Source organism: Chrysemys picta, chromosome 2 (assembly GCF_011386835.1).
Source record: "Chrysemys picta bellii isolate R12L10 chromosome 2, ASM1138683v2, whole genome shotgun sequence".
Lineage (NCBI taxonomy): Eukaryota > Metazoa > Chordata > Testudines > Emydidae > Chrysemys > Chrysemys picta.
The window spans coordinates 107,723,181-107,736,182 of NC_088792.1; the positions used below are offsets into that span (position 1 = coordinate 107,723,181).

The 13,002-nt window shown below is 41.1% G+C and overlaps 1 protein-coding gene across 50 annotated transcripts in view; it reads right to left on the minus strand.

Annotated features, from left to right (window-relative positions):
• Positions 1–13,002, minus strand: part of COBL (cordon-bleu WH2 repeat protein) — a 245,375-nt gene that overhangs the window by 100,312 nt on the left and 132,061 nt on the right. For all 50 annotated transcript variants that reach the window (XR_010598453.1, XM_065583957.1, XM_065583946.1 and 47 more), the window contains one exon: positions 6,105–6,299. Coding sequence is in view for 49 of the 50 variants with exons in the window: in XM_065583957.1 (XP_065440029.1) it covers positions 6,105–6,299 (195 nt within the window). In the remaining variant the exon portion in view is untranslated. The remainder of the gene's footprint in view (positions 1–6,104; positions 6,300–13,002) is intronic.

Here is a 13,002-nt window from a genome sequence, read left to right on the forward strand (position 1 = left end):
AACAGCCCCCACAAGTGTGGGGCTTGGGAGATTCCTTGGGCCAGCAGTGGTGGTATTTCATTTTGTGCCACAGCTGCCCTAGATTTGTGTGCAGAATAGTCACTGGTGTCCTCAGAAAATGTTGGCCCTTTCCCTAGATTGTACATATAAAAATAAAGAACATGGGCTTATCCCTCGGATCTCATCTCCAGTCAGACCAGGGCCCCAAGTCGGAAGAGGCAAAGGGGACTTTATGTCCCCTGATCCAAGGCTGGCCATTTTCAATGTACATTAAAACATCCTTAGAGTAGCTCTAACTTGGACCCATCTTCACTGGCCCCCAAAGTACCATTCTGGCAGCAGGCAATCACTTCTGCTTTTAGTCATGCCCACAAGGCTGTGCACCAGAGGGTGGCCAAAGATCTGGCCCCATGCACTGGTATTTATTTGTACTGATTTTTTAAAAACAGAAAATGGATGCTTCTGTTGTGGATAAACTGGCTTTTTACAAGTTAGGGTGATAAGGCCACCGAGCATTGACTGTTTAACCAGGCAGCTCACTATCTCAGCAGCATTGATATCACACACTAGTGATGACAGTGAAACTTCTGCTAGTAGAAAATGGGCTGGAAATACCATATACTTAAAAAGCTATCTGTCTCCACCAGCTTTAAAAAAAAACTCACATAAGTCAGTGTTAGGAACTTGCCAATTGGCTTAGATAACTAAATAGTGTTCCCTCAGTATTTCCAGTATTCTTTGCACTTCTACATCCCACTATTTATTGAAAGGTGTACAGCAAATATTGAGGTACACTAATCTAGGTCTCTACGAGAAAGCCAGCACCATTTTTTTTTTAAAAGGGCAGCCACTTTACTTCCTTGTGAAAAGATTTTTACAAAGGTCTGATATACATTTGTTTACACAACACTAATCTCAGGACTAACCTTTCCTTTAGGGCATAAAAACAGGGGAAAATAAAACTTTCCACCAATACTGTGAATAAGTTGGTTCTCTATGACCTGGATCCTTCAAACACTTACAAATATACAACTTTACTCCCACTGCAGTCAACAGGAATACTCATGTGAGCATGCACCTAAGTGTCTGAGGGATTGGGGCCTAATATTCTGCCCCTAAGGATCTGATCCTGCTGCCATATAATTCAGAGGCAAAACTCCCACTGACTTCAGTATTGCCTGATTAAGCCCTAAGTGAGATGCAGGCGAGGAACTGAAGTAGTAAGGCAAAACCCACATCTACATCAATTCACCTCTAACAGCAGCAATCTCAAAACATTCCTGGGAACGTAGGTAAAAATAGCAAAATCTGTTTAAAGCAAGGGAACACTGTGGAATATGGAGTCAACAATGCTATTCCGATATACACCAACTCAGGAGCTGACCCTAATTTAGAATAAAATTAAAGATGCTCTGAAATGAACACTGGAATGCCAATTGCTCTGTTATGTTGCCTCATCTGTCTGTCTCCTTAAGGGAGCCATAACTGGCTAATAACAAACCTCAGATACCAACCCACAACAGATTAAAAAAAAAAAGGAAAATAAAATAAGATTTTTTTAAACATCCACAGCAAGAGAACCAGCATGTGGCTCCTATAGCACATTCCACAGAAATTGCATTTGTGGCTTTTGGGGTTGACATTAGGTCTATTGTGTAGATGAGGGTGGCTGAAGAGTCCCTTTTTGTTTTTGATGTTGTTTCCTGAAACATTAAGATGTCATGTTAAATAAACTATCTACATACTGGAAAAAGGCTCTTAGCCAAAGCCCTCAGTGCCTTGTTTACAGTCTTTTCCTGCTCCCACCTCTGTATTTTTCCCATCCCCTACACACAGAATGCTCCTCTTACCTTAGTTTGCCAGTTCACTATTCTCCCTGCCTTCAAGTTCCTCCTAAAGACTCATTTCTCTTGCAATGCCCACATAAAACAAACTCCACCAAATATTTTTTTAAAAAATAGATCTTCTGATTAAGACACTAGACGGGGATGCAGGAGCTCTGGGTTCAATTCCCAGCTCTGCCAGACTTCCTTGACAAGTCACTCAGGGTACGTCTAGCACAACAGCTGGGAGGTGTAATCCCCAGCATGGGCAGATGTACACATGCTCGTTCTGCTTGAGCTAGCACCTAAAACAACAATGCGGTCGGGCCAGAGGCTGAGGCTAACCACCCCAAGTACTTACCCCTGGGGTCGGGTGGGACTGTACTTGGGCAGCTACCCTGAGTGCATTAGTTCAAGCAAAGCTAGTGCATGTACGTCTACCCTCACTGGGAATTACATCTCCCAGATGTTGTGTAGACATACCCTCACGTCTCGCTGTGTCTTAGTTCCTCACTTATACAGTGGGATAATAGTACTACCTTTCTCCTATCCTTTGTTTGTCTTGTCTATTTAGACTGTACAGTCTTTGGAGCAGGGACTGTATTTGCAGAGTGCTTAGCATAAGGGAACCCCAGTCATAGTTGGCTCCTCTGGATTTCCCTGTGTGTCCAGTTTCCCCCACTTCTCTTCTACTGTAAGCTCTCTGGGGCATGGAGATTTTTCATTTTGCATTTAGCTCAGCACTTAGAACATTTTTGGCTCTGAGTCAATAACAAATAAAATAATATTCCCTAATTGGTAGAGCTGGTCAAAACAAAAGGGCTTGAATATTTGTCACTGAAATTTCAAAAATTCCACCATTGAACGTTTCCACCATCACTATTAACGGGATCACTAAGGTCTCTGGAGGGTGTACAGGAATTGCTGGAAAAAAGGGTTCACCTTTTGCTGAGCCCTCACAGAATGCCTTTTGCATGAATTGGCAAACTAATCTCAATGGTCTGTGAACTCAATATCAGATCTGAAGATGGGGAAGATTCCCCTGCTTCTGAGGCAGCCTATTCCACCCTCTATATGCCCTGCCGGGACAGGTATTTTATCCCTGGCTCACGATGATACTTATGAAGAATATTTTTTGTGGACTTTGCATTATAATAAATCGCATCAAAAGGCAGATGCTTTAAAAAAAATGTCTTGAGGGAAGAGACAACTGGCTTCCCTTCTTGGGCTTTATCCTCCCTCCCTACTGTAAATTACTGAGTGGAAACTCTGCACAGTCTGGAACATTGTTTAATTGTGCTCTGAATATAAATGAATACTTTCTAGTAGGGGTTTTTTAATGGGACTAGGAGAAAATACTATCCGTGAGCAAGTCTTGGGAGGCAAAGGTTTAGCAGGTCATTCCAGCGGTCTTTCCCTCATAGAGATCAACTATCATTGTATGCCCCTCTGAGACGGCAGTTGAGATATCATTAGATTACATAGCAAGCAGTTATCTGACTAGCTGGAAAAAATGATTGAAGAAAATGTAACGAATTAATGAGGTATATTCCAATCTCATTGCATATGGCTGTTACAGATTACAATCACTGGGCACAGACATGAGAAATGCATCACTTACGATTTATCTACACTGCTATAAAAATCGAATGTCCTAGAGCTTAATAGTGGGTAAAAATAGTAGGAAAGAGGGTTAGGGTAAGTTTATTTGCTATGCCTCCAGTACTTACTTTTCTATACCGCTTTTAGGGAAACGGATTCAGTTTAAAGGTAAAAATCCTTTTCAAGTTCAGAACACTACCATTCTCATTTTCTAATAATCTGCTAGCCTCACTGAAAATAAACATGTTCTCCTTTTGCAGGATCTTCCTGTTAGTAACAGTTGCACATAAATAAAGTTTTCTAAACAAACATCTTATCTTTTTATGGAAGGAAGTCCATTAATAAGGAATTGACGTTCTTCCCTAAAAAAAATACATTTGTTAATTCTTTCCCATAAACTATAGAAATAAACTAACACCCTGAGATTTTTTATTCTATTTTCACAGCAAACTGGATAGTCTGCACGTAGATAAGGTTAGTACTGTTTGCGTTTCTGTATAAACAATGCTCTTGTTGCTACCTTACCATGCAACATCAAATAACTAATCTTTTTTCTCAGGTTTCAACTGCTTCGTGGAATTGTTGGTTCATTTCTGCTGGATTTCTTACATTTATGTTGGATCATCTTCTACAGTATAGGTTGTGAACAGCTTGCCAAACAAGGCACTTCAGAAGCACATTACCCATGTTTGCTGTCTTGAACTGCACAATTGTTTTCACAGAGATGTCCTTTCCCCATCAAAAATAGGACAAAGGAGCACTCAGATGAACTCAAACAATTGATCTGATAATCTGCAGTACTTCAACTTTATTGACTTTGTGAACTAGGCAAGACATTTCTAGTGTCCCAAATTAACACTATTATATGGAAAATATATGATCCCTATTCAATCACACAACTGTTTTCCTTCTACAAAATGTTGTTTTAAAGAAAAAAAATTGTAACAAATGATGTATTTTATGTCACTTTCAACAAACAGAAATATTTGTTCCCAGACAAACCAGAAAGCAGTACTTTTAGTGAAGTGAAAACAATACTGAAATTGGGAATGTTAGCATGCTAAAAAGGTTTCTGTGCTCCAAAATTAAAAATGTAAATGCCATGTTAAATGAAGATAAGCTTGAAACAGTGTAGCCTTTATATTGTAATTATACTTGTGTAAACGTCTTATAAAATGCCATAACATTTGTTCAGAAATATCCATGTTTCATAAACACAGTGAATGTTTAATTTTAGGAGCATCAATTTATTTATTAACATGGAAACCAAAAGGAATTAAAAATATACACAGTGCACCAAACGTTGCAACACAAGGTATGTTGCTGATGCAAAACGCATGGGAAGGGATGTTAGTAAAATACACCTATCCAAGTTCTAGAAGAAATCTTAATGTTATGTCATACATATCACATTTTTATCAGAAAAGCTACAATAATGGGAAATTTGGGACTCTCAGTCATAGGTATGAATCATGGAATGTCTGGGGTGTTAGTGTGTGTGTGTGTGAGAGAGAGAGAGAGAGAATGGAAGGGGAAGAGAATCAAAGGAAAGTGATGTCTGTGTGTGCATGGGCTAATCTACCCGAACTAACTTGAATCCACCTCGCCTGGGTAACAAGAGCAGTGAAGACAGTGCAGTGAGAGCTTTGCAGCATGATAGGGAGCCAAGTATGTACCCACAGTCAGTGCTGGACTTGTACTACTTGCACTGAAGCCCACGCTGCACTGATTTCACTGCTGTTGTTACTGGTGCTAGCTAGATTTAAGCTAGCTCAGGCAGGCTAGCCTATGCACAGCTTCTGCTGCGTAGACATGACCTTGGTATATCAACACTGTCTATACAGCCTTCTATCTGATAAGGCATTTAAAAGTACAATACTGTTATTTTCTGATCACCTGACCAGGAAGAAGTTACTTCAGTGGAAGGCAGAAAAAAGTAAGCCACTGTAAAAGAAATTTAACAAGATACACAGTCACTGGGTAAACTCCTGCAATAACTACTCACATCAGCTCATTCTTATCATTAAAATTAAAGGAAGAAATAAAAACAACAATAACATCAGCATAATAATTCAACTGTTCAGTCCCATTGTTTTTATGTTGAAAAATTTCCTCCTCCTCCTTTAGGTATTTATTGTCTATTCAGGGGTCAGTTGTGGCTTTGCCACAAGCCTCACAAATGGGGCAACAGGCACCTGTGCTGTCCTGGAAGCAAACTGGGAAACAGACTATTATTCAGACAATCTGCCTCCCATTTTGTTGGGGACATAACCTGGAACAGCATAAGTCTTCTAGCACACCAGTGCTGGCCTGTGCACTGGAGGCAGAACCAAGGCTCTGGATAACATCAGTTCTGGATAATTGTATTACAGGAGAGCAGCCCTTCGCTTTTTAGGATTCAGCCCAACAAAAAATAGCTCAATTAGAAGGGTGCTGACAGAGTTAGGAATGGAGCTTTAGGAAGGGGGGGCAGTTCTAGCCATTGAGGTGAGTGAGTACATTCAAAGCTCCAACAGCACTCAACAAGAGCCCTCACTGGAGTTATTGAAGAGTTTCACTGGCTGCAGGATTTACTGGCTGACCAAAGCATCCAATCAACAGGATTTATTTCTAACTCCATTATGGGTCGGTTCTAGTCAGTGCATTTAGCAACTTTGCATTTCCTTATGTCATTCTTACCTGCATTGTTGTCTTTGCCACTCCGCTTGTCTCCATACTTTGCAAATCGGGTGTTGCCACTGGCGGAGGAGGTGCTCTGCGTTTTTTAATTTCTGGGTTGGCGGTCATTCCTGAAATGTTGCCAAGAGATAGTGATGGACCCAGCGTAATGGAACGTGAATTCACTGAAGGTGAATTTGGAGCTGTTGCAAAGCCCTGTAAGTAGATGTACAACTTGGTCACAATCACTTTTTAAACACTATGGGGAAGAAGCAGAAAAAAACAATTACACCCAATTGCCCTTAAACTGAGACAATGTTCTGAGTGATTGTGTATGACCCTCTGTCAAACTTGCCGCATTGCAAACTGTACAATATATGGATATTTTTCCAAGATCAACTGACATGTAGTAACCCCATTCAGAAAGGGGTGAAAGTTGCAACAGATGAAACTTATATTAATATTTAAAAAGAAACAGTCAACCCTGTTCAATGACAGACCTGCGGATGGCTATATTACAACATAAAAACTTCAAAAACAGACTCCAACGAGAGACTGCTGAGCTGGAATTGATATGCAAACTAGACACAATCAACTCAGGATTGAATAAGGACTGGGAATGGCTGAGCCATTACAAACATTGATTCTATCTTCCCTTGTAAGTATTCTCACACTTCTTATCAAACTGTCTGTACTGGACTATCTTGATTATCACTTCAAAAGTTTTTTTTTTTCTCTTACTTAATTGGCCTCTCAGAGTTGGTAAGACAACTCCCACCTGTTTATGCTCTCTGTATGTGTGTATATATATTTCCTCAATATTTATTCCACTCTGTATGCATCCGAAGAAGTGGGCTGTAGTCCACGAAAGCTTATGCTCTAATAAATTTGTTAGTCTCTAAGGTGCCTCAAGTACTCCTGTTCTTTTTGCGGATACAGACTAACACGGCTGCTACTCTGAAACCTGTCAACCCTGGTACAACTTATTAGAACCGTTGTTGGGAACTTTATCAAAGCAGGAGGCTCCCACTTAATTAAAGAGACTTTCTTTTTATGCTTAGAATGTAAACTCTGTATCTTTGTGATCAGCCAAATATATTTTAAGCCACATTTAAAATATAAATAAGGAATATTTAGGGTTCCTGAGAACATATTTTACTCTAAATCAGAATTAAATATTTAACTGACCATACATCATGCTGCAAATTATATCTTGGGCCAAATTTTGCTGTCATTGTAAATCCAGAAGGCCTGATTCTCTATTTATCTATGCAGCTTTTACACAAGTGTAACTCCCTTTGACTTGTATGGAGTTATTTCTGAGTTACATAGGTGTAGGCAAGAACCAAATCAGATCCAGAATAAGTGCCACTGACTAAATGTACACAGGTTTAGATCAGAGCAGCACTTGGGCCTGTTTCTAAATGCATAGCATGAAAATGTTTACATGCAAGATGGCTTCTCTTAGGGATGGATCCAAAGCTCAGTGAAGTCAATGGAAAAATTCCCACTGGGTTGTGGATCAGGACTCTATTTCTATATATGGGAATGGGGGCTGTACACACACACACACACACACACACACACACACACACACACACACACACACGGTTATTCAAACAAAAATTCTTGAAAATGTTCATGAGTTTTGATGCATGAAATTTCATTTCATCCACTTTTCTAACTAGCTGTAATGCTGCTTGGAAAACATATTTTCCAAAACTTGACAATCATTTTTTCTGTTTTCATCTACGTGAAGTTTTGATGGTAAATAGTGAGGAAAATGCACAAAATTAAAAAAAAAAATTTTTTTGACCATCTCTTTTCCACCGTGAACTATGTGCAGCATGTTAACATGGCAATCCCTTATGATCTCAGATCTCAATCCCAGAGTATCGAAATATCACCTAAAACTCCAGAACGAGGATTATAGTCAGCAACTCCACTCCTCAGCACAATGGAAATTTCTACCATAAGTATAAGATCATTTGTGCAGGAGACAGGGCTTTCTTGGGGGCCGATCTGAGGTGATGGAACAAACACCAAGAGAGACTAAGGACCATCACAAACCTCACCACTCTCTGCTCCAAGTTCAAGGTGCACTTCTTCAACCTTTCCCTCTCAAACTCAAAAACATACATAGCATCATGGACATATTATGTTTTCTGAAAAAGCAAACTACCAAAGCACTGCACGGAACATACAATTTCCTCCCTGGGGTAAAGATAAGAGAGAAAATGAACAGCACATGACAGATATTAGTCACATTCTTTAACACAGTACTGGAAGGCTGCTTAGATACTACATTGATGAGGGTGGTAAAGAACCTAGATAGAATAAAATAGAATCCATTTCCTACTTGACATAGGTTCACATCACAAAGACTCTCACAAGCTGACAGTCTAAGCAACAAGGTCAAGGATGCAGAGATAATGAACTGTCTTCTCACACAAAAGAGATGCCCCCCCCCAGCTCAGGACTGATGCACATTAGCAACCTGGGGAAGCTCGCAATGCTGCTGCCCATGCTGTATCTATTCTGTGGATAGAGAACTACTCTTCTAAGGGGGTCATTCTGGCATCTTTCACCAGCACAACACTTACACTATTTTTAATTGCTTGGCTTGACAGCACATCTTCTTCCACAACAGTTGGGATGTCACAGAGAAGAGAGCACAAAAAAGGAAGAATAAATATACACAGCAGGTTCTGAGCAGAAATCACATCAAACAAAATACTGGCATATAGTGGCAGCTGATTCGGAAAAGGTTTCATCTCAGTTTCTTGGTTCCCTAATTAGACCATCCATACTTCCAGCCAAGAGTCTGTGTGTAAACATCACAGGTCAGATTCATCACTGGTGAAAATAAGTGAAATTTGGTTGCCATGGCATATCCTTCTGTGTTGAGAGCAGAATTCCTCTTCAAGATATGGAAACTGCAACAGCCCAATGCTAGTTTGTGTAGTTTTAAGGAGACCACCAGTGAAATGAAGAGCTGGATTGGATAGGAAAAAAAATGCAAGAAGAAACATGGTGCACATGTTTTTGACTGCTCAATAAAGTTCCATGTTCTACAGGCACCATAATAAAGTATGAAAGAGAACTCAGATGCTACTTGTACAGGATTAATTGATTTGAGTCTGATCCTGCATCTACTATTCACATGGTCCTAGCATGGACTTAAGTAGGAATTCTGGATGGACTGGCTGCAGGCCACTTTATTACTATGTAGATTGCTTGCTATACAGTCAACTTTCAGGCTGGACAAATATAGCTGGCACAGAAAGTCCCGGGTACTAGTATACCAGATAAGTGTTCTCTCGTGGACTATAACCGGCATTTAGAGGGGGGGTTAGATCATCATCTAATATATCTTTTTCATCTCTGATTTCTCTGAATGAGAAATAGGGTTTATGGTTTAGGGTTTAATAGGGTTTCTCAACCTTTGTACCTATTCAACAAAAACACAGCCTATAGTATGGGCTTCTAATAAATATGGTTTTGCTGCAACTTCTAGGCTATGTCTACACTGGCAATTGAATGACAAAACTTTTGTCTTTCAGAGGTGTTAACCTCCCCTCGAAAGACAAAAGTTTTACTGCGACAAGTGCCAGCGTGAACAGCGTGTTGTCCGCAGGAGCGCTCTCCTGTCGACAACTCAAATGCCGCTCCTTGGGGGTGGATGTTTTTTGTCTGCAGGAGAGCTAACAAACAGCGGCTACACTGCACAACTTTTAGCGGCATGGCTGTAGTGACACAGCTCTGTCGCTAAAAGCTGTGTAGTGAAGAGACAGCCTTAGAACTGAACATACTCTGTCCTTGGCTATATCTGCTAGGCAGCAGCAGATAGCTTGATCTCATCTGTAACCTGCAGGGTCCCTGTGTCCTTGGATACTGTGTCTGTTGTGTCTGGCTCTATATATTAGAGTATATGCTACCCTATGGACAGTAGAATATAAAGAAGTTCCCTTTTTTTGCATGCTTAGAGGAAGACTGAAGAAAACCAGTTTTAGCACTAATTTATGTTTTCTAAGTTTTTGCTGAATGTGTCAAAAGGTTGGGGAATCTTGTTAATAGGTTCACAGAAGTTAGAGATTAACATGACAATTCAGATCTTCAAGTCTATCTCCCCTGCAAGTACAGAATATTATCAGCAACAGAGGACTTATCCAGTATTAAACTGGCATTGCATTTGATCCAAGGTCATACTCTTGGTAAAGGGCCACCAGAATCTTTTTGTTGAACAGAGCACACTGGGAAGAAAATACATGAAAATATTTTTTTAGGATGGATTTTGTTTTAAACAAGTTAATATTTCTGAAGAGAAGTCAGGGGGGAAACACCGCAACATTAACATGTACCAACACACAATTAAGCTAAAACAAAACAGTAAGAAAAAAATAAGTAAGGAACTAGCCCAATACATTTCTGTGTGTTTCTGAGAGCCAAGTCTAAGAATAAATCCAACTGATGCTTGAGTGGGATTTTGAAAAGCATTCACTGCTGGCCTAACTCTGCTCAGATTGAAGTCAAACTTCCATTGTCTTCAAGGGGAGCAGAGTCTGGCAAATACTGGGGACTTTTGAAAATCCCACCCTTTGTCAAAAGAACTTTACACAAGTCTGGATAGAAAGATAATCTAGGGGCTGATCTTGTAGACCTCTATTCACTCAAGTACTCCTCACACAGGCAAGTCATAATTTCCATTGGCTTCTGTAGAACATATACCTTTATATGAGGAGGACTAATCACATGAGTAGGGCTGTGCCAGGACCAGACCCTTACTCTGGTTCTGATCTATTTCCCATTAAAGTAATCAGGAGTCTTTCTATTGATTTCAATGGGAACAGGATCAGGCCCTGTGTTAGATTCCTTTAGAAACAATAGATAGGGGACTTGATTTTCAGACAGTTTAGGTATGCAGTTACTGAGAATGTGTACGCGCACACACACACACGCACACACACACACTTGTAAAATTAACTATGTGCAAATACAATTATTTTATTTGCACACACATTTTGCCCAAATTATCTCTCACTTACTATTATTTTATGCTATTGTCACTACATTGACTTCATATGAATTATTTTTGATTTTCACCAGTGTAAGTGAAAGCAGAATCAATCTTCATAATTGCAACTGTCTTCCTTGGTTCTCAGAAAAAATCAGGCTGTTTATCCTCTATTTTTATTCCATTTAATAATACATTATTGATTTTGTGAACATGCTTTGAAAAGACAATCAAATTTAGTTCCTACAACCTTTGCATTTCCCTGCATTATAAAAGCCAGTACGGCTTCAGATATCAATGATGTACATTAATAAAGACATTTTAAAATATCTTCCAACTTTTACAGTCACAGACTGTGCCAGTGTGGGACTGTTATAGAGCTTTTGCTCATTGTTCAAAACAACAGTATATATTAAAGGGAAAATAAATCTTATATTTGAATACAGCCAGGGAACACTTACTGTTGGCACAAGCAGATACAAATGCCCTGATAGAGTTGTGCCAGCTTATGTCAGCAGTGAATTTAGGCCCCAATTCAGCAAAGTCCTTAAGCCTATGCTGAACTTTAAGAATGTATTTACATCCATTCCTATTCAGCCAGGGCCGCCCAGAGGATTCAGGAGGCCTGGGGCAAAGCAATTTCGGGGGCCCCTTCCATAAAAAAAAGTTGCAATACTATAGTAACATGTATTTGGAAATGTAAAAAATAACCAGTGAAATACATTCAAAAATTAATTTTTAATCATTTGAAAATACACTAAATACATTATTTAAAAATAATAAATGCTTTAATGGTATGTATACATTTGCAATTACATAATGGGCTGTTGCTGGGTGATGGTTGGTGCCAATGGGCTGTCGCTGCTTGGGGGTGGCGCTACTGTTGCCCAGGGCTGGGTGGGGAGCTGGGCTCTGGGTCGGGGGGTGCCCGGCTCAGAGGGGCTGGGCTCAGAGCTGGGGGTCAGGGCTGGGGAGGGATGGGGCCAGGGGGTGCCCGGCTCAGAGGGGCTTACCACGCCGCTTACTCCCACCTCCCCCCTCTCCCAGAGCCTCAGCGAGCCATGTCCAGGAGCTCCGGCCGCTCGGCCCGCTGGAGCTCACAGCCCCACCCCCTTGCCACACGGCTCCGAGCGTGAGGAGCTCAGGCTCTGCCCGGGCCACGCTGCTGCAGCGCTGTCCAGGGTTGCTTCTGGATGCGGCGCGCTGAGGCGCCGGGGGATGAGGGAAGGAGGAGGTGGGGGGAGCGTCCGACATTCTCGTGGGGGCCCCTGCGGGGCCCGGGGCAAATTGCCCAACTTCTCCCCCTTACCCCCGGGTGGCCCTGTATTCAGCAAAACACTTAAACACATGCTAAAAGTTAAATGACTGCCAGCTGCAATACTTACTATTCTTTTAAGTGTGGGCTGCCATAGGAACTTGTGATAAACACACACACTCTTCTGTGGACATTTAATTCAGTTTATTAACAACCGGAGAAAGTGTAGGCCAGTGTCTGTCACAAAGCTTTCCCTCGGTTTTTCTATCACTCTCTGATGTACCTCACAGGTTTCTCCAGTCCTAGGCAGGTGATTTTTTGGCTCACCAACCAAACTCTCTAATTGTGGTCCACCTCCTTTATTTTTCTGAAGAAAGGTCTGACCTTTGAAGGGTAGGGTTTAGGCTTAGGGTCCATCCCTCTCCTCAGCATATCTTATGGGCTAGCTAGCTCAGGCAGCTCCCTTCTCAGCCTGCTGGCTTCTGTGAATCCCATTCTTCGGTTGCGGACTCTCCCCATGCATTGTACAGGGAACCTAGGCACTTAACTCGAGGCAGTTTATTGCACTAGGCAGCAGGGCACCTAAATGTTACGCGTTGCAATGCTGAGTTTAAGTCCCCTTTGTGAATCTAGCCCTACGTGCCTAACTT